Raw genomic sequence first — 20,922 nt, 5'->3', positions numbered from 1 at the left:
GCTAAGACAAAGCAGGGCATAAACGTGAAACTTGAAAAATGAATCCACAAAGTAAGCACGGGAAAGGGGCTGCGTTTCCAAGGGTTTCATTTTTATAAGAGTCTTTCTTCCTTTTCCTCGTCCTGCCTGCCCCTCCTGCCTCATCCCTCACTGTCTCTGCAGTTCTGTGTATTCTTCAGCAGCAAATTGGGTTTTTAATGTGTTCTGCAGCAGTTCTGCATCAGCCAGAGCCAGGGAAGTTCCATGTATTTTGTCCTTAAACTCCAGCTGCAAAGATTTGGGCAGCAGAGCCAGACAAAGCAGTACCTGGGGCAGGTTCCTGTGCTGGGAATGCTCAGAGCTTGTTCCTGTCTGGAATCTTACACAGGGATGTGCTAAAACTTGTGGCTCCTTCAAATTTCATTTCAATGGCAGCTATAAATAAAATTTTCTGTGTGTGGCCTGGCACATGTGAGTGTTTGGGGCTGTCACTGGGGTGCAGGGAGCTCGGCCAGCAGAGTTTGGAGCAGCTGGGTTCCTGAGGGCTCACCTCCAGAATCCTGCTTACCCCATCAGCATCTTCCTGCTTCTTGAGCATTCCCAAAATTCTGTGCTTTGTAGTGTGGAAGAGAAATAGAAACATTTCTGTTAAAGGAAATAGAAATATTTCTATTAAATTTTCTATAAATCCATTTCCCACATTAATGTTTGAAGGGAAACAAGCTGAGAGGGGAGTTTGGGTATCTGCTGGAGCTGGAGCTGGTGGGTTTGTTGTGGGATCAGCTCAGACCTGACTGAATATCCAACAATTTGAGGTTGGCAGGGTCAGAATTTTCCATGCACACCTATTTAAGGGAATTTAACTTGTCAGCTGGACAAAGCTGTGACCTGTGCCTCGTTCTGTCACAACTGTGCCACCATTCCAGCTTGAACAGGGAATAGGGAAGGCCTGATCTCACCCACAGCCACTCTGATTGTCCCTAATTCCTTTTACTCGTAGCATTTTGGGTTTTCTCAGGTGTCAGGGAGCTGTGAGAAGCTCTGGATATGATTGATCTAAGGAAAAAAAAGGATTATTCCACTGAGAAATAATCTGAGGTGCTTTCTGTGTCAGTGTCATGTGGTGTTAAAGGCCCAAGAGTCAGGAGGAATCCAAAGGGATGAATACTAGAATTCCAAGCTGGGTATCTCTAGACACGCTCAGAAAAGTTGGTAAAACCACAGCAAGTTGTAGCAGAAGTGCCCAATGAAGTGAAAAATTTAGTAAAGATTTGTGTGAGCAGCCCCATTTCTCAGAGGTAAAAACAGCCCCTGTGACATTCCCCTGGCACCGAGGCACGGGGGCAAAACCACTTCCCACTCGTGGCCACTTCCCTGCCTGGATATTTATTGCCCAAACCTTTTTTTCCAACTGTAAAATTTGTGAAAATGAAGGGGTTTTGTGAATGAAGAAAAGAGGGGAAAAAAGACATTTCCCAATGGCCATTTAAAGCAGAATTTCCTCTTGCTCTGGCAGCAGTCAGAGGTGATGGGGAAAGCTGTCAGAGCATCCTCTACACTCTGAGGACCTGGTCCCAGGGGGTTCCTCATGGCCAGGCTCTGGTGTGGGTGCTGGATGTGTTGATTTCAGATCAATATCCACCAGCAAACGTTGTAGATCCCAGTACAGCTTGGATGGAGGTGGAGAAGAAAGGTTCTTGCAATGAATGGGATGAAGAAATTGAGAATTGGCTTGAGAATCTTAAACAACTGATTGTTCGTGGTCCTTTCCTTACAGCATTCTCATTAATATTGTCCATGGATGAGGAAAAAGCCATTTTTTAATGGCCTTGAAGCATTTAATGCTTCAGCCCCATCCTTAATGGAAGAGGAATAATTCCTCTCATGACATTTTGTCGCCAATTTGCATCTTTTCACAATATTTGCACAAATATTTCACACCAGCTTCCAGAGAGGGTGTTGCACAATCCAACCCACAGAGGCACATTCCCCTCGTCACACAAGGCTAAGGAAAAGTGTGCCTGGTGTTTGTAGCACCCAGAAGTGAGATCCCCCTGGGAATCCAGGCCTTTCCCTGGCTGCAGGTTCAGGTTTGCACCCAGCAGGGAGAAAAGGCTGGGAAGGAAGGTGTGGATCCCTGAGGAGGGTGAAAGTTTAGGGAGAATTCTCATTTCTTCTCACTTCATGTGGGATTTAGAGGGATTCACACTGCTCAGGAATGCCAGCATGGGATCCAGAGCTGACTGACACCAACAGTTCCCACCACCTTGAGGAAAAGCTGGATTTTTGGGCTGGTCCTGCCAGGCAGATAGAGCAGAGCAGGGCCTGGATTTGGGATTTCCCATTGTATTTCAGCTGTGGCCATCAGGTGGCAATCTGACCACTGGGATCATTCTGTGCTGGAGGCACTTTGGGGTGGGTTCTCCTTGGGCATTCCAAGGTCCTTTGTGATTTAGGGTCGTGTCTGCCAAGCTCTGGGCTGTGCCTGCTGTCAGCTCCTGCCCTGTGCAGGGCACAGAGGGATGGGCAGCGAGGCTCCTGCAGAATTCCCAGTGGGTTAAGGCAGGATGGAGGGCAGGTATTCCTCAGGATTCACCTGGATTAAGGGGAGATGAGCAGCACAACACCCCGAGGTGATGAACCCTGGCAGCAGTAGTTAAGCACATCATTAATGGGAATATTTCCTTCTTGGTTGAGCAGGGCTGGGTTTTCATGATCTGATCCAGCTCCTCTGGCCTACAAAAGGGTCAGAAAAATGACTTTATTTTTGGCCTGAGTCCATAGAAATAGAGACAGAATCCTGTCACCCCAGAGTTAGAAAGGTAGGTGATTTTGTTTACTGGATGTGTGAAATAAAGAATTGTGGAATCAGAGAATGCCTTGGGTTGGAGTGACCTTAAAAATAATCCAATAATCCAAAAAATTATCCAACCCCACTGCCACAAGCTGCTCCACTAGACCAGGCTGCTCAGTGCCCCTCAAGATATTGCTCAAAATGCTCCAATTTTACCTGCCTTCCTCACCAGCCATTGTATCAGGAATTGTTTGGTTTGGTTTGATTGGTTTGGTTTGGTTTGGTTTGGTTTGGTTTGGTTTGGCTGGTTTCTTTCCTGGGGAATGTTTCTAAAGGGAAATCACACAATTCAGGAACCTCAGGACTTCCAAGGACCTGTAAAGCTGGTGGTGATGTCCCTCTTTGGGCTGGAAAAAATGTTTGAGGTCACCCCACTGCTTTTCCTGTTGAGCCAGAAAATGGAAACAAATCCCAGGAAGTCCTGGCCTAATTAATATTTCCCTGTTGTTATTATTATTATTATTATTATTATTATTATTACTACCACTTAACAAGCAGTTCTAGACAGCATGGAGGTTTTAATACTCACATATGATTTTAAACTCACAGCTAGGAGTGAGCTGCAAAGTTTGGATCATGATGTAAAAACCCTTCCAACAGCCAGTTAATCCCTAAGGAAAAAGCACCTGTTGGTGTGTGCCTGTGTTAGCCATTCTTAGCTACAAAGTCAAAGTTCTCTGTGAATATTTGTATTTTCTACTCTTCTGCTTGGGTATTTCCTTTAGGCCTGGGGCTCCAGAGGCAAAGTGTGAGTTCAGTGGGTGCCTGTCATTCTCCTCCTTGCTTAGAAAATAGAAATACCTGGGTTTCACACAAATGTTGAATTATCCAGGTCAGTGAAACTCAAGATTGTGCTGGTGATCAGGCACTGCCTGCCCAATAGAAATTAATTCTTGGGATGTTCTTTAAGTGTTCCCAGTGTAGAAGTCAAAGAAGCTCTTTGTAATCTGTGAGTGTAGAAAATGCTCAATCATTTTAATAATTGGGTATTTCCACAGCAGAATTAGATCTCTAACAACAACAACAACGATAATTAAAACAGGACTAATGACAATAATGATAATAAATATAATAATAAACATATTAAACCCCAAATACAACAAACCCACCCCAAAACCTCACGCGTTATTTCCCCTACCACCATTTCCTTTAACATCAGCCTTGCTTTTGCTTTCCTTACAGCTGCTAAATAGATTATTCATGAGGTCTCTCACCACCACTAAACCATCCCTCTCATTGTTGCCAGCCCCTCATTGGTGTCACACAGATTTTCAGCGTCTGCCCATATCTGATTATCTGTGGAAACAACCTTTCAATGAGCCTTTTTACCGAGTCATTTCGCCGGGGAGCTTTGAGGGACTAATTTTAGTTTCATGACAATAACAGTAAGGTCAAGTTGTATTTCTGTGCTGCTTTTCACCCAGGCAGGCATTCCAGAGGGGCAGATGTGGGACAGAGTGGTTGTCACTGTTGTCACCACGGAGTGGCCACGTCCGGCTCTCCACGGCCCCCAGCTGAGTTGGGATGGAGCTCAGGAGAACTGGGAATTGTTCCTGGAAAATGAGATGTTTTCAGGTTGTTTTTTTTTGTTTTTTTTTTTTTTAACGTGTTTTTATAACTTAACCAGTTGTGGAATATTTGGGGTAAAGCTGAGAGGAGCCCCGCAGGGGAGAAGGGGTTCAGTGGGGACAATCTAGAAAGTTCTGTGGAATAATCAAAACTGAGTCCCAGCTGTTGGATTTCCCCTAAATCCCTGGAATAAACCCAACCTGTGGAGAAGATCAACTCCCTCACCTGTGGGGCTCAGCCTGGAGAAAAGGAGGCTCAAGGGGGACCTGTTTTCTCCCCAGTTCCCTGACAGGAGGGTGCAGCCAGGTGGGGTCGGGCTCTGCTCCAGGGGACAGCAACAGGAGCAGAGGGAGCAGCCTCAGGCTGGGCCAGGGGAGGTTCAGCTTGGACATCAGCAGGAATTTCTCCATGGAAAGGGAGCTCAGGCCTTGGCAGGGGCTGCCCAGGGAGGTACTGGTGTCACAATCCCTGGAGGTGTCCAAGGAACGCCTGGAGGTGGCACTCAGTGGCCTGAGTTGGTGACGAGGTGGGATCAGTCACAGCTTGGACTTGATGATCCTGGAGGTCTTTTCCAGCCTCAGTGATTCTGGGATTCTGTGAAATCCACCAGGCAGTGCACAAAAAAAGGGCCAAGTTTGGGCACAGCTTGGATTTTCCCCCGCTGTTAATCAACGCTGGGTACAATTTGTTGGACTCAGCACTGGGATGTGCTGAGGAACCCAACGTTCCCACATCTGCCTGGCTGGGATTCAGCTCCACAGATGCCACCTGCAATCTCTGGTATCAGACTATCGTGACCTGAAATTGTTGTTTCATTGTCATTTCGTGCCTGTTGACAGTCCCTGGTCATTTACCACACATTTACCTGTCTTTTGATGATTCCTCTTGAAATATGAGGTCAGCCAGGGGAAGGATCAGCTTCACTGTTAATTAAAATTTAATCAGAACTGCCCTGGTTGTCCCATAGAATAAATTAAATTAACACTGTCCAGTGGTAAGGTATCTTTATACTTTACTTCTATCCTCTGGAAATTTTCACAGGTTGTGCTCCAATAAACCAGTTTTGCTCTTCAACTCAGTTGGAATTCCTGTTCCTTAAGTGCAAAAGAGGCTAATCATAGAGCAGAAAATAATTTGACTTGCTAATACTGGGTGAGAAAACATTTACTGCAACCACAAATATTTTCAGGATGATGGAGTATCTCATGTTCATGAAAGCTTGGTTCTGGTGACATGTTTGAGTAGGGAGGGCTGCACTTTCTAGCAGAGGAAACCCATGTCAACTGCAGCAGGCAGCTCCCTGTTCTCCTCCAAAAACCAGAGCAAAAAAATGTTGGCAGAGGAATCAAAATCCTCCTCTTTAGTCGAGTCTGCCACCAGGTTTCTTAGGCATGAACTCCGGAAAATCTTTATTAGGCATAAAAAAAAAAAAAAAAAAAAAAAAAAAAGAAATAGAGGGGGAGATGTGTCTTGCAGACAGAAGGTGCATTCTGAGGTTAGCAAGGAGATGAATTATAAATACCTCAAGTCGAGCCGTGCTTTTCCAGCTATTCTTCCCTGATGGTTCCTAGCTGGGAGCCAGTGAAACGTGTCATTTTGGTGGGGTGCTGCTCCCCCCTGGTGACATCAGTGCTCAGGCATTGACTGTGCCCCGCGGGAGCGCCCACAAAGCGGCGGTTGTTGGGTTTGTTATCGTGGTGGGAGCTGCTGAGCACGCCCTGCTGCCTCGTGGAGACAGGGCAAATCTGCTCCCAAAATACTCCAGCTACTTCTGTTGGGTGACAAATGGTGTTTTTCTTTTCTCCCTTTCATGTTTTGCTCCCCCACCACCACCGTTCTTTGCTTTTTGGTTGAGAAAGCTCCGTTTTCATTACATGGATGGCCTTGCTTAGAAATTGATTCCCCATGGAAAAACCCCCAAACGTTGTTGCCTTCTGTGTGTCCAGGGCTTTCATTTGAGGGCAAGGGGGAATTGGCATCAAGCTGACAGAGAGTAGGGCTGGATTAGAGACTAGCAAGGAATTCTTCCCTGGGAGGGTGGTGAGGCCCTGGCACAGGGTGCCTGGGGAAGCTGTGATCCCTGGAAGTGTCCAAGGCCAGGTTGGATGGGGTTTGGAGCACCCTGGGATAGTGGAAGGTGTCCCTGCCCATGGCAGGGCGAGGAGCTGGATGGTTTTAAGGTCCCTTCCAGCCTGAACCACTCCAGGATTCAGTGATTACAAAGCAGTGATGCTGTTACACCTGCAGGGCTCACAGCCACAGCTGCTGGTGTGGGACACACTGAGCAGGAACCCCAAACACCAGGCAAACACTTCCTTCCAAACTTGGATTTTACCCTAATTTATTTCTGGTTTTTAAAATTTTTCCCCCTTTTACTGAGCCAGTTAAAGCAAGAAGTGGCTAAAGGGAACCTCAACCACCTCTTCTGTGTTTTCTTGCCTCTTTCCAAAACTGAAGTGCAAACAGCAGAGGACCCCTGATCCCACAGAACACACCAGGCTGCAGTGAGCCTCACCCACCCTTCTGCAGCACCCCATGGTGATCAGTGCCCTTACCTCAGCTCCACCCGAGTTCCTCGAGGGAGGTTTTTGTCCTTTAGAAGCGTGCGAGCTGGGCTTAGCCAAACTTTGTCCCAGGGAGAGATTAACCAATGTTCACGTGAGTATCTCAGTGTGTTTTGTTCTGCTGTTTCCCCTTTTAGGTGACAGCGAGATTGTAAATAATATGTACGAGACCGACCCCGATCTCCTTGCTGGAGAAAGCGCAGAGGAGGAAACTGAGGACAGTATAATGTCCCCCATCCCTGTGGGACCTCCGTCACCCTTCCCCACCAGTGAGGACTTCACTCCCAAGGAGGGCTCACCCTATGAAGCTCCCGTCTACATTCCTGATGACATTCCAATCCCACCAGATTTTGAACTCAGAGAATCTTCGATCCCAGGGGCAGGGCTAGGGATTTGGGCCAAAAAGAAGATTGAAGTTGGGGAAAGATTTGGACCCTATATGGCAGTACAGAGGAGCACATTAAAGGAAACAAACTTTGGATGGGAGGTAAGCGTGTGGAATGTGGGCACCACATTCCTTTGTCTTCTCTGCCAAGTGTTCGTGGAGCTGGACTGAGGCCTGGTGGCCTGGGGACAGAGGTGGTGACTTTGCTGATGCCGTGTTTCCCTGAGTAACTTCCCACCCCCATTACCCGAAGGATTTAAAAATCAGCAGAAATCCCTTTTAAGTTCACTTCTTGGGCCACAAAAACTGCCCGAGCACCCTTTTGGAAGTCTGTTTTTGAATGATGTCGGGTCACTTCATCAAGTGCTTGTCATTTCCAAATTGTGTTCGGGAGTTGTCGCGTGGAGGGAATGGGATTAATCGCATCATGTTTGGTGGTTGGGGGTGTTACCTTTGACTCCCAGCCCGTGTCAGCAGTGCAGGCATTATTAACTGGGCAGGGAAAAATAGCATGTACCCATTAACAGCCCCCGTGTTCTCGAGTTCTTGTGCTGCAGCAAAGATGGAGAAATGTGAAAGTCATTTTTCCCCAAGAGCTGAACAAAACCCAGCCTTCAGCAGGAAAAAAGCTCTGTCCCACATCTCCCATCTTATCTTTTCTCCCTGCTTTTCTGGGCTTGTCCCAGAAATCATCTTAGCCTCTTCTGCTCTTATATTCTTGATTAGAGAATATCTAGATCCATAATTATCCTGGAATATTCATTAACAGTGAAGTGTATCCTGGGATTTCTGCTGTGTGCTCACAGTCCTATCCCAGTGGCCATTACCCAATACATAATTCCTTCTCTCTCCCCCAGTGCCCATCCCAACATTTCATCCCCTGCTGCCATGGGAGCTGCTGGCTCTTGTCCTGAGGAAGAGGCTGTGTCTGGGGCAGTGGGATCAGAGAGGTTTCCTGGCTGGATTTGCTGTAGGATGGGTGAAGCTTATCCCAAAAAGTGGGAGCTGAATTTCCCCTCATTTTTCCCTGGGTGAAGCAGTCACTTGCCCCGTTTTCTCCATCAGCCACTACTGGGATGAACTGGTTCGCAAAATCCTGGAGGATTTGCAGGGTGGGAAGCAGCTGAGGGCTGGAACTGTAAGGCTTTCCCAGGAGAAGGCACCAGTGCAGTGACAGAACCCTGTTTTCTTAGAAACAGAGGTCAGAAAGGCCAAGCTGAAGCATTAATTTTTAATTTTATTTTAATTTTCAGTTTTAATTTTCTCTGATTATATTTGCACTCTTGATTGTGAAGTCAAAAATCAGTGAGCAGTGAGACCCAGCGAAGCCCAGAGAAGCAGTACCAAATGTTTTTGTTTTGTTTACTTTTTCAATGTGTCTGAAGTGCAGGAAACAGCAAAAACCTCCTGCTTTAAGAACAAACTCAATTGTGTTTTGTTGCTCTGCAGTAGGAAGTGTCTGAAGAGCTAAAGTCAGAGTTTGGTTGAATGACTGAGTGGAGAGTTTCCTTTTCCTTCTATCCTAGTGCAGGGAAAAGAGGGTAATTCAGCTGAGTTTTGATCCCCTCTCTCCCCTCCAGTGACATTCCTGGTGCTGGCTTCTATTGTGAATATCATTGCAGAATATTTGATTGGTAGTACTGTATGAGCATCAAAAAGTGGGGGTTTTGGGGGGAAAAATCACTTTTATTTTACTGGCAATACATGGTCTGGTTCAGGGGGGCTGTAGGTGTGAGGAGCTCAAGATTCCTGAGGAAGATGTCCCTGAAAATAAGGATAATTTTCCTCTAGGAATATGCCATATTAATGATTTGTAGGCTGCAATGTGAAAGATGAATCCTCTTTTTTTGGACCCAATTATTGATAGGTGGCATTTGTTGTTTCAATTTATATTTTTGTTTCTTATTTTGTTTAAAGGCTGATTTTTAGGAACAAAATGCAATCCTCATTGCCTGGCAGAAGTCGAACAGTGCAAACCTTTTTTTCTCTGACCTTGGCAAAACATCGTCCTTGCGTTTCATAATTCTGATAAAAGTTGCTATTTACACTCATGATTTTCAGAAAGGTTCCTCACATCCCCACTGCTCTGCGTGCTCTGATAGGAGCTGCATTTATCAATTCCCGTTGACTTTGTGATACTGTTTGTTTTTGTAGAGTAATTGAGCAAACTTTCCCTCTCTGGGCACTTCTCCCGTTCCAGCGGCGTTCCTTTGTCCCCTGCTGTGGCAGGGACATTTCACACCTCAAAGGAAGGGCTTTGTCCTCCCTCAGGTGTCCCCAGACCCACCCCAACACTCTCTGCTTGTCCTCGCAGACACCTCTTGAATTTCCCCATTCCCCGGAGTGTTTAAGGACATTCCAGGGCTCTGTTTCCAGAAAGTGCCTTCAGAATTTCACTTGGGAGCAACATCCATGAATCCCTTCATGCGCTGGACAGGAATTCATGGAATAAGCTCTGTCTGCTGGGTGTTGGTGTCTGAGCCCTTCCCTTGGGGTGGAAGGTTGGGAAAGCCCTCAGACGTTCCAGGCAGCTCTGCTGGATGGCAAATTGGGAAATGGGAACTTGGGATGTTCCAGGCAGCTCTGCTGGATGGCAAATTGGGAAATGGGAACTGGGGATGTTCCAGGCAGCTGTGCCTGATGGCAAATTGGGAAATGGGAACTTGGGATGTTCCAGTCAGCTCTGCCTGATGGCAAATTGGGAAATGGGAACTGGGGATGTTCTAGGCAGTTCTGTTGGATGGCAAATTGGGAAATGAGAACTTGGGATGTGTTTGCATCCTCTGCTCCTAAAATTGAGCAGGCAAGAAATAGGCAATGACTGAAAAAAAGGAAAGGGAAGGAGTTTTTTGTCACCCAGTAACTTCTTGGCTTTTGCTTCCATGTGCTGTTTCTTTCAGTGGTGATAAATTCAACAAATCTGAGATTTGTAGGATCACAAGGAATGTTCCTTCTGCAGTTTAACATTGGTTTTTTGGCCAGTATTTCTCTGGAATTTGTAGTTTTGTCATGCAGTGACTTGTGGGTTGAATGCTGGTGTAAGACTTCCACACAACTCCTTGTTATGGCCAATTAGAATATATTCCATTTGAATTGCCTCTCATATCAGGAATTTACTTCAGGAATGATTCCTGTTCTTCACACCCAACCTCTCCTCTATTCATATTTCTCAATTCATTTCCTGTCAATTATAACCTAATCCCACTTCTGTGCACACCTCACTCCCAAAACTCTGAAAATCTGGGCTTTGTATTTGTTTGTTTGTTTTTAGGAGTCATCAGCTCCTTAATTTGAACAGTGCTTCTGCCTTTGGCACAAGAAGTTCTTGCCCTTCATCACAGGAAATTTGGTGTCAGGCTTTGACTAAACTGGGAGTTCACTGGAAGTGGAATTGGCTGCAAAGTGCTCATTCCTCAGCACCATCTCAGTTTTGTTAGAAAAAGCTGATTTTGTTGTCATACAGGACATGCTTGATAATTAATGTCTGTTCCTTCTGATTTCTGCATTAAAAAAAAAAAATAATAAAATGACATTTTGGGGGTTGGAAAATGTCCTTTTGAGGGCTTTGATGTGAGAATGGATCTTTCTCTTCTGCCTAAGGATTACCATTGCAGAAAGAGCTTTCTCTTTTCAAGTTCCAGTAAGGGCAGATTTGTGAAAATGAAAATGAAACAGAGCAGTGAATTGTACCTCGAACTCCTCAGGAAATTCAACTTGTATTTGGAGGCAGGGCCAGCCCTGTTTCCATCTGAACTCCTCACTCCAGACTTGCTGAAACTTCCAGCTTCACTCATTTATAGCCCACAAAATCCATGGGAATGCAGAATGCTGTGTTTTATCTGCCATACCTTGAAAAAAAAGCTGCATAATTATCTTTATTATAGGTGTTTTTCCATTCAGGCAGAGAGGAGGGCTGGGTGCTGATGGTTTGAACACGTGTCCTGCCTTATCTGCAGCCCAGCCTCATATCTGGCCTCCTGCTTTGCTTTGTGGGATATGTTTTAAAAAATATTCTTTGAATTAAACCACACCTAGCATTCAAGGGCTTTTTTGGACACGGGATGGCAGCGAGTGATTCACTCTCATCTCATAAAAATAAATAAGATGTGTCAATCCTGGCCCCCAGCCCCTCCCAGGGATGATTCAGTGCAGGACCTGTTGGGTGCTTTCCCTCATTCCCTGACACTGCTGTGCTGATGGTGTCATTCCACCTTTTTTTTTTCCTTTTTTTTTTTTGTGTGTGTGCCTTGAAAGACATCACCCCACCTAAAAGCCCTGTGATTATTGAGTGTGACCTGATTGCATTTCTCCTGCTCCCATTGCCCTCCTGCCCGCTGACACCGAGCACAGCACTGCCAGCACCCTGAATAAATCATGGCATTTCTGTGCTTTATGGCCTCTGGGACCCGAGGAAAATGAAAATAAAATAATTACATCATGATTTCGATCGCTTTGGATAAGTAATGGTATTTATCACAGCGCTGTTAATTTTCCTAATTGAGAGAAGAATGGGAATCTCATCCCGGGGGGAGATTTAGCACCTGGATTGTAGGAGTCATGATTTTAGCTCAGTTTGCCTCACAGGATAAACACCACTGATAAATGCAGTTTGCTTTAATTTATATTTTAACTTCTATTTTAAGAGAGGTTATTTGCTGAAGCACAAAGACTTCTCTCAGCTGAAGTGTCAGCTCCTTAACATAGGAAAAAGAAATAAGTGTTTTCATTTCCTACCTGGGGGGGAAGATAGAGCCTGTCCCATGGAAGACAAATAACTGGGGAAAAAATAGGAGCCAGCAGCTGAGGATGCAGCAGAGTTCTGGCTCCACATCTGGGCCAGGGGAAACTGCTGGCTTTTGAACCCACTTTAAAGTGTCACTGACTCACAGCAATCCAACCTCCCAAATCCTGCAAAATTTAAATTTTTAGCAGGGGGTCTATTTCATTTTCTCTGCTTTTCAGAAATACTTCCAAGTGCCAAGGGAAATTTACTTTATGTGACTGGCCTTAAATTCTGGGAGGAGAATTATATTGCATTTCCTTGAATGTAATAAATATTTTTTTAATTAAATATTAAAAATATCTTTTAAATATTAAAAATATCAGGCTGATTCCAGCCTGGCAGGTCTGGAAATTGGAATCACTCAGAAAATGAAAGATTCTGTGGGCTCATGAAGAGAACAGAATGCCAGAGCACCCTGGGACTGCCCTCAGTTGTTGCTAAGAGCATCCCCAGTTACAATTTTATACACATGGATATAAAACTGCAGAGAAACTTTAGCTTTGGACCAAAACTCAGAGCTTAAATGAAAAAAAAAAATAATATTAAGGAAGAAAAATAAGTCCCTGACCTCTAAATATTTTAAAGATTTCATTTTTATTCTATGAATTTTAATTATTTTAAAGATTGAAATTTTCCAATGAGATTTTTGGGCTGGAGGAGGTTGCTCAGCTTTGTACAAGCTCAGTTCCATCCCCTTCCTAAGGAGCAGCTCTGGGAGAGCATCAACATCTTTATTTTCCCTGCAGGATCTGGGCTTTGTTCTGGTGTCAGGGGACCACCACGAGGAAGGGGAAGGGTCAGACCCAGGTGCTGGCAATTGTTGGGCTGTTTCCTATGCTTGGAATTAAAACCATGCCAGGAGGAACAAGGACTGCCTTGAGAGGAAGAAGCTGATGGAATCGCAGGACAAACCCCATTGTCTACAGCTCCACCTTTTGGGGAGGTTTAATTTCATAATTTCGACCCTGGATAAAAGTGAAGAATGCACCTTTATGGCATCCAAGCGAAACAAGTGAAATTTGTCCCGTTTTTTGACATTTCCCCAAATGCTTCGGTGCCAGGGTTAAGAGAGTAAAGCCTTTTTTAGGCCCAAGAATGCCAAGATAAGTTGCTCTATCTTAGGCATTGGCTAAAACATGGGTATATAAGGAATTAAGGGAAAGAAAGAAGAGACAGGGGAAGGGAATGACTAAGAATACCTCCTGATATTTCTCCTTTATTTCCATAAGGGGTAATAACTCATGAGCAATCCGGCAGAGGGCACTTTCTTTAAATAGAACATTCTGATTCACAAGCAGAAAAAGGAAATAAATATTTTCCTTTCGTCTTTGAGAGCCATCCCTGAATACCAGCTCCTGAAGCAATATTTTATCAGCCACGCATTCAAAAAGGAGAAAGAAAAAGAAAAATCCCGTGAACAGCTCAGTGGTGACCACAGTGGTTTGAAAAGTAGCTTTTTTTTCATTTGCAAAAGCCCTGCAGAAGTCAGGACACTGCTTCTTCTTCTGGAATTTTAAGCTACAGAGAAACCCAACCTGGGTTTTGTCCTCTCCAGCTGCTGGAGCCTGGAACACAATGGGATTTTGTAAAGGAGATGATCAATAAGGGAAACCATAAATATACATGGGCTCTGAAGGAGGCAGCGCCCTGGGGACTCTCTCAGAGGCAGTTTGGGAAGGTGGAGCAATGCAAAACAACTCATTTTGGGGTTTTCAGGCTGCTGCTACCAGGCACTCAGGAGGGTTTTGAGAATCAGCCTCATGCTCCTCACTGCTCAGAGATGTTCGTGTGGGACTGGGGCACTGAGGGCTCCAGGCTGAGGTCCTGGGATGTGGGCAGGGTCATCAAACCCTTCAGTAAACCCCATCTGAGCTCCTGGCCAACCCTAAAGCCTGAAAGTTCTAAATTAAATCTCTTTACCTCAATCTGTGTGATGCCAGAAGTACCGACAGCGAATTTTCCCAAGTAAAATTTTAAAGAATTGGAAACTCATTCTCTGCATAATTTGGCACCATCCTCTTCTTCCCATGGCAAATACGGAGCAGCACCACAGATCTGGAGTGCTGGTGAATATAGCAAAACTAACTTTGTTTGGGATTTAGGACTTCACACATTTTGGTAACTTCAGTTGCTTCTTTGGGTGTGGAAATGCCAGGGAATTTTGTTGTATTTAGGGATGGAAATGAAGGGTTGGGTGTATTGCTTTTTCTAGGAGAGGGACATGGATGGACTTGGTTCTTCACTTGCTAACACAGCTCTTAATTATTCCCCCTTTCCTCTTTCTGTGTGTTCATTATTCCTCTTTTTGTGTGCTCATCATTCCTCTTTCCATGTGTTCCATCCCAGCAAACTGCTGGGGTCTGTGCGAAATGGGGCAGTCCCGGTACTGAGAGAGCTCAGCTTTGCAAAACAAGGGCTGCTTGTCCAGGGAAGGTGTGAGACTGAGTTTGAGTCATTTTTAGAAGCAGGAATGGAAGAATCACAGCTGCAGGAGGAGGGCCTGGGGTCAGGCAAGGTGGGGAATTGGCCCTTGGGGTGGGAGGAGCATTTCCAGAGCATGGAGGTGTCTTTGGAAGAGTTATTCCCAGTCGTGGCTCTCTTTCTCAAGTTGTCTCTGAGGCCCCGCTGCTTTGTGAGGCATCCCTATAAAATCCCCACCTCGGCTGGGTTGTGCAGCTCCCCTGATTGCCTGGTCCCCTCTGTCCTGCAAGCAAACAGACAATAAAATCATGGAATCCTAGGAAGGGTTGGAAGGGACCTTAAAGCTCATCTCATTCCACCCCTGCCATGGGCAGGGACAATTTCCACTGGCTCTGGGTGCTCCAAGCCCTGTCCAGCCTGGCCTTGGACACTTCCAGGGATCCAGGGGCAGCCACAGCTTCTCTGGGCACCCTGTGCCAGGGCCTCAGCACCCTCACAGGGAGGAATTTTTTCCCTAATCTCTACTCTAACCCTACTCTGTCAGTTTGAAGCCATTCCCCCTTGTCCTGGCACTCCAGGCCTTTGTAAATAGTTTTTCTCCATCTTTTTGTTGGCTCCCTCCAGGGTGCTGGAAGGCCACAATTAGGTCACCTTCTGTTCTCCAGGCTGGACAATCCCAACTCTGTCCCAGCAGAGCTGCTCCATCCCTCTGATCATCCTGGAGCCTCCTCTGGACTCTCTGCAGCAGCTCCATGTCCATCCTCTGCTGATCCCAGGGCTGGGGGCAGGGGGGTCTCAGCTCCAGGCCTGAGTGGAGCTGGAATCAGGTTCCAGAGAGGTGACAGTGGGCTGTGACCCTTTGGGGTGTCTGCAGTGCTGGGGATGTGCAGGTTCCAGTGGGATGTGTCCATCAGGGAGACATCTCTCAGGGGACTCTGTCAGAAGCACAGACTGGAGGGTCTCGTCACAACTCGCCATCATTTACTCTCTGTGCCCAGAAAGGCACAAAAAGTTATTAAAGAAAGTAGAGTTTTCCACTGAGGAATGTTCTCACCCAGTGTCCTGCTCCTGCACTCTCCTTGCTGGGGTTTATTTTGCCTGCTCTTGGCCACGTGTTGCTGGGGGAATAAATCCCTGCATGTCCTGGAGGCGATGCCTGCACCCTGAGTGCTGCAGCCCTGACCTTTCAGAGCCACCTCTGTGTCTGGTGTATTTTATCACCTGCCTGGTCCACGGTCAGCCCCTTCATGCCCATGTGGCACTGAGACCTTTCCCTCAGCACACACAAGAGGTTTTTCCTCCCTTTGGCTCTGCTCAGGCAGCCGTGTGCTCCTTCCCTTTGGGACAGCGCCCTGCTTTAATCGTACATCTCGTTGTGCCATCCCTGCTCCATCCTGTTCAAAAATACCTACATCTCACCCTTGTCCCCCACCTCCCTTTTCCCATTTAGATCTCCCTGAAGCCCATTCTCCCTTATCAGCACAGTAATTTCGTGAGCAGAGCTTGGATTTCTGCCGTTTAGGCCCCGGCCATTGTCTGTCGCAGCTGCAGTCAAGATAAACCCTCACCCAGAACAAAGTTGGAATGACCTTTTACAAGCAGAATCTGCCTTGTTTCCCTCCAGACTAATTTATCAGCCTTCATTTCAGCCTAGTCTCTCAGCAGAGGCCTGAAAGAACATTACAGAGAGCATGAATGAACAGGGGGATTAAGATGCTTGGCTAGTCCCTCTTTTTCATCAGACACCTTCTGGATTTGCTGGGATGTAAGCTGTAAATGACCGTAAGTGCTGAACTGCCTTAAACTTGGAGCAAGGGGAAGGGAAGGGGGGGGGGAGAGCCACCACAGCCAAATGTTTGGAAAAGAAGAGTGATGTGAGGAGCTGGATGAACCTCCTGTCTCGGGGCAGGGAGTAGCAGGACTGAGCAGTGTCCCCAGTGCTTTCCAAGGGCTCTGTGTCTGTCCTCAAGCAGGGCAGGGAAGGGGACAGGCTCAGCTCCTCCAGAACTGTTAATAAGGCAAATTTAAATCCAATTTATTGATTCAAAGCAAGTTTTAAAAGCTGGGCTACATCCAAAGTGTTTCGGTGCAGCAGAGCAGCAGAACTTTTCTTGTGAGTGTGATTTTAACGCTGCAAGAGGGGAAAGTTTTTGAACTGAACTTGACAAGTGTCAAAGATCCCAACAGAAAAGCCATGATTCTCCTGTGGCTGACAACAGCCACAGTCCAAAGGAATCGCTGTGAGGAGGGGAATAAATATTTGTCTCTTGAAGGAGGGGAGAGTTGACAGCTGTAGTTGGGGTGAATTTCCTGGCAGCTTTAGTGGGACTGGATAATTCCACCCCTAAACACCATAAAAAAAGTCAGATTCTGCTTTCCTGCTTACACCTTTTAGCTTCTTTCATCTTTTTTTTTTTTTTTGTAATGAAGGAAAAGGTTATTTAACAACTTGGAAACTTTGCTGTTAAATCACAGCCTGCTCAGCTGAGTGGGGGAAATCCTTATCCATCGAACTTGGATCGTGGTGTTTCATTCCTTGGAGTGACTAAGAAGTTTTTGCAGGGGGGAGAATTCGGTGCAGCCCCAGGGATTTTGGTTCTTGCTGGGGCTGTGGTGGTGCCTTGTGTGCCCTGGCAGGGTGGGAATCCTGCTGGAACTGCTGGGCCCAGCCAAGGAGCAGAAACATCCCCATCTAAAACGAGCAGAGCTTGCACCTCTAGCACTTCATTTGGACTTCGGGTATATCAGAACATTTTGGAGTGTTCCCAAACATTCCAAATATTTCCGAACATTTTGCTGGAAAGCAAGGAAGGTGCTGCAGGTGGGGGTGTGGCAGCACTAAGTGAAAATGTGCTGTGGGACCAGCTTGAAATGGGTGCTGCACTGTCGGGTGATGCTGAACAACAACCACTGGGTGTTTAGAAATGGGTGCAGATAAAAGATCAACATTTTGAAATGATTTTAAGGTTTTTAGGTGTTTTAAGGAGTTCTACTTGCACAGCATAAAATCATGTACCTATATAATAAAACAGTATACATAACTTTTAGGTATTTTAAGGAGTTCTACTTGTATAGTGTAAAAGCATGTACCTATATGATAAAACAGTATACATATTTTTTAGGTATTTTAAGGAGTCCTACCTGTACAGCATAAAATCATGTACCTATATAATTAAACAGTATACATATTTTTTAGGTATTTTAAGGAGTTATACCTGTATAGTATAAAATCATGTACCTATATGATAAAAGAGTATACATATTTTTTAGGTATTTTAAGGAGTTATACCTGTACAGTATAAAGTCATGTACCTATATAATTAAACAGTATGCATAATTTTTAGGTATTTTAAGGAGTTCACCCCTTTCACTGGACATTTGAGGCATTTGAGCCTATGGGACCATACATACCAGTAAATCCTACTGCAATAATTGGTATTTTCCTTTCTGAGCAATAAGCCCCCCCTCAATGCAGTGCCTTGTGAACAAAACAAATATATCCAGATTTCTCTAAACCTTTGCAAGACTTGTGATTTAATTTAGACATTTGGGTGAAAGTTCAGGCTGTGATTCCTTTCTCTCTCCAATTTGGTGCCTTTGCAGCCTTTAGCCAGTAATATGAAAGGTGTAGGATTTTCAGAGGTGATGCAATTTTTTTTTTTTTTTTTGGTGGTTGTGTTTAATCCCTTTTTTAGCTTAACAAGTCAAAATGCTGCACTGTTGGTAACTTGCACCAAGTTTACTCGTGCTGGAACCAAAAGTGAGGGCAGCTCATCTCTTAAACACCAACGGAACCGTTGCCCCAAACCTTGATTTAGGGACACTCCCACCCTCAGAAGTGAAGAATCTTTTGCTATTCCTAAGTGGTTTTATCATCTCCAAAATGGATTTCAGCAGCATGGCAGCGAGATGGAGACGGTGCCTTTCTGGAGAGTTCTGGAGGCAAAATGCAGATGCTTCAACCAGGACAGATTATTTTTGGCTCTTGTCCAGTTTCCCAGGAAATGGACAGAAAGAAGCTTAATTTCTTCTAGTCCCCTGCAGCTGTGCTTGGGGTTTAATAAGCATAGAAGGTGATTTAAGGGAAAAAAAAAAAAAAAAGGCAGGAAGTTTAGCTCCTTGTTGGGCTGTCTGTGTTCTTTGGAGCAGAAATTGGGGTTTGCTGCTGAGTGGAGGAGCAGCACTTCCCAGATGGAAGCTCAGCCTCAGGGATGGTGCCCAAAATGTTCAGTAGCCCTGCAAAACTCAGTGAACAGACCACAAAAAGATCACAGGTTAACTTCCATTCAAATAAACACGAGGTCATTTAATTTCGAATATGCAGGGATGGAATAATCCAAGTTGTGTCCATGCAAGGCTTAACTTCAAACTGGGATTGTTGTCTAAGAACAAACAGGATCCTTGTACAGGAGCATTTGAGGAAACTACTGGGAAAAGTGTTTAAATGAAATACAAGCAAGTTCTGCTTTTTGTAGTGAAACACAGGAGAACACAGAGACACAGGAGATCAGGAGGTTCAGAGAGGATGGCAATGGTGTGAGTAAAATAAATTCTTATATTCATCCCAGCAGGGATGTTCTGTTTGATGTCTCTTACCTGATGGCTCTGGGCACTGGGGGGGTGTGAGGTGAACTCAGTGGAACTGGGCCAGGCTCTCACAGCCTCCCCAAATCCCATCTCCAGCTTTTATTGTCACTGATGCTGTCCTAAAGTCAGGCAAAGATCAACCTGAAAAACATCCTTTGGGAGAGAGGGGCACTGAAGGCAAAAATCCCCTGAGCAGGGAGAAATGAAATGTTGCTGGGTGATGACAAATGACTGCAAGGGAGGAGCTGTGGGGTCAGGGGGAATAAAAACCAGGGAATAAAAACCAGGGAATACCTGGGGCATTTCCCTGGGTAAGGGGGCATACCCAGCCCTGTGAGGCTGGGCAGAGCATGGATCAGCCCACAGGGATATGTGAGGCTCCCAGTGCATCCCCAGCCCCTGCACTGGTGTCACTGGTGCAAATCCCATTTTCAACCCTTCAATATTTTTGTGGATTTTAGATCCAGGCCAACGTTCTCAGTGTAAATTCTCATCTCGCCTGTGGTTTGTTACAAGCGTTTGTAGCTGCTGCTGGAAATTTCAGATTTAGGAATTTGAGCCAAAGTGACTCCTTTCACTGTCTTTTCCTGTTTTCCAAAGTCACCTCGTCTTGTAAAGGGTGTGTGTGTGTGTGTGAAATAAATCAGTGTAAATTTACTGCTCACTATAAATTGTAATTGGCAAGAGTCGGGATATAGCAAATCCAGAGTGGGAATGATAAAATACTGATACTGTATCCTTTAATTTATTACCTGTATTATCCACACTCTGTGTTTTCCACTCGGTTCTCTCTCCTTCACGAGTTGTGTTTTCACTAGACTGGCATTTTCCTCCTCTGATGAATTAACTGTCAATTGAAGTTAGTGAGATAAATCAAAACAAATGGACACACTGCTCCATATTGACTTTCTCACTGCCTGATTCCCAGCCCCACTTTCTGAGCACGGGGCTATTGTTATGCTCACTTGCTTCTAAGCAAATGTACAAGCAAAGGAGGAGTTGGGGGAGTTTTGTGTTTAATAGCCAGTAATTACATTTTTCCCTGTCTTTGTTTTATCTGGGATCTTGTCAATGATGAGATCCAAGCCATTTACCAAGGAAGAAGGCACTTGGCATGGTGGGAGAGAGGGAAATGTTAAATGGATTTCAGGAAGCAAACAGTGAAGTTCAGGCCTTCTAAAATGTGGTCTTAATCTACATAAGGAAGGAGTTTTGGGGGTTTAGGGGAAGAGGGAGACACTTTTTATCAGCAGGGGTGATGTGCAGGCCCTCACTGTTAGAGAGACAGGGCTCCAGTCTGAATCCAAAGAGGTTTATTAACATTTGCTGTGGGAATTCTGGGTGTAAAATGTTGTTGGGTAGGGGACTCCAAGATGTTGGAGCTTTGGCTTTACCCCAAAATGGCAGAACACTTTCTGGCTGGTTTGTTCGATTTGTGCGAACGTGATCAGGCACCCAAATGATTGAGCTCATCTCTGTTCCTGATCCAACAAAATGAAAGTTTTATATCAATAAATATGTATTTATAGATAAGGTAATCAGTGGAATAGGTATGTAAAGTGGATCAAGGCTTCTCTCTTGCAGACATGGCAAAACTCTCAGAGTGAGGAGCCCTGCAGGCCCACAGGCCTTCCCTCTGCAGCCACCACAGTTAGAGCTGTGTGACACAAAATTCAACTGATTATCTTTAAAGAAGGAGAATGCAGATCCATGCTCGTGTTTCCAGCAGTGCCATCTGTGTGTGGATCAAACCCCGGGCACACCTCTGGCTGAGCTGGCT

General features: G+C 45.4%; 1 protein-coding gene across 1 annotated transcript in view; it reads left to right on the top strand.

Moving 5' to 3' along the window:
- Window positions 1-5,156: 5,156 nt before the first annotated feature.
- Window positions 5,157-20,922, top strand: part of PRDM16 (PR/SET domain 16) — a 191,791-nt gene continuing 176,025 nt past the window's right edge. The window contains exons 1-2 of the mRNA XM_053997634.1: window positions 5,157-5,182; window positions 7,104-7,453. Coding sequence (XP_053853609.1) covers window positions 5,164-5,182; window positions 7,104-7,453 — 369 coding nt within the window. The 5' untranslated portion in view covers window positions 5,157-5,163. The remainder of the gene's footprint in view (window positions 5,183-7,103; window positions 7,454-20,922) is intronic.

This window comes from Vidua macroura, chromosome 23 (assembly GCF_024509145.1).
Source record: "Vidua macroura isolate BioBank_ID:100142 chromosome 23, ASM2450914v1, whole genome shotgun sequence".
NCBI lineage: Eukaryota > Metazoa > Chordata > Aves > Passeriformes > Viduidae > Vidua > Vidua macroura.
Note: the sequence above shows the minus strand (reverse complement) of the source record. Positions and strands in the feature narration are given on the sequence as shown.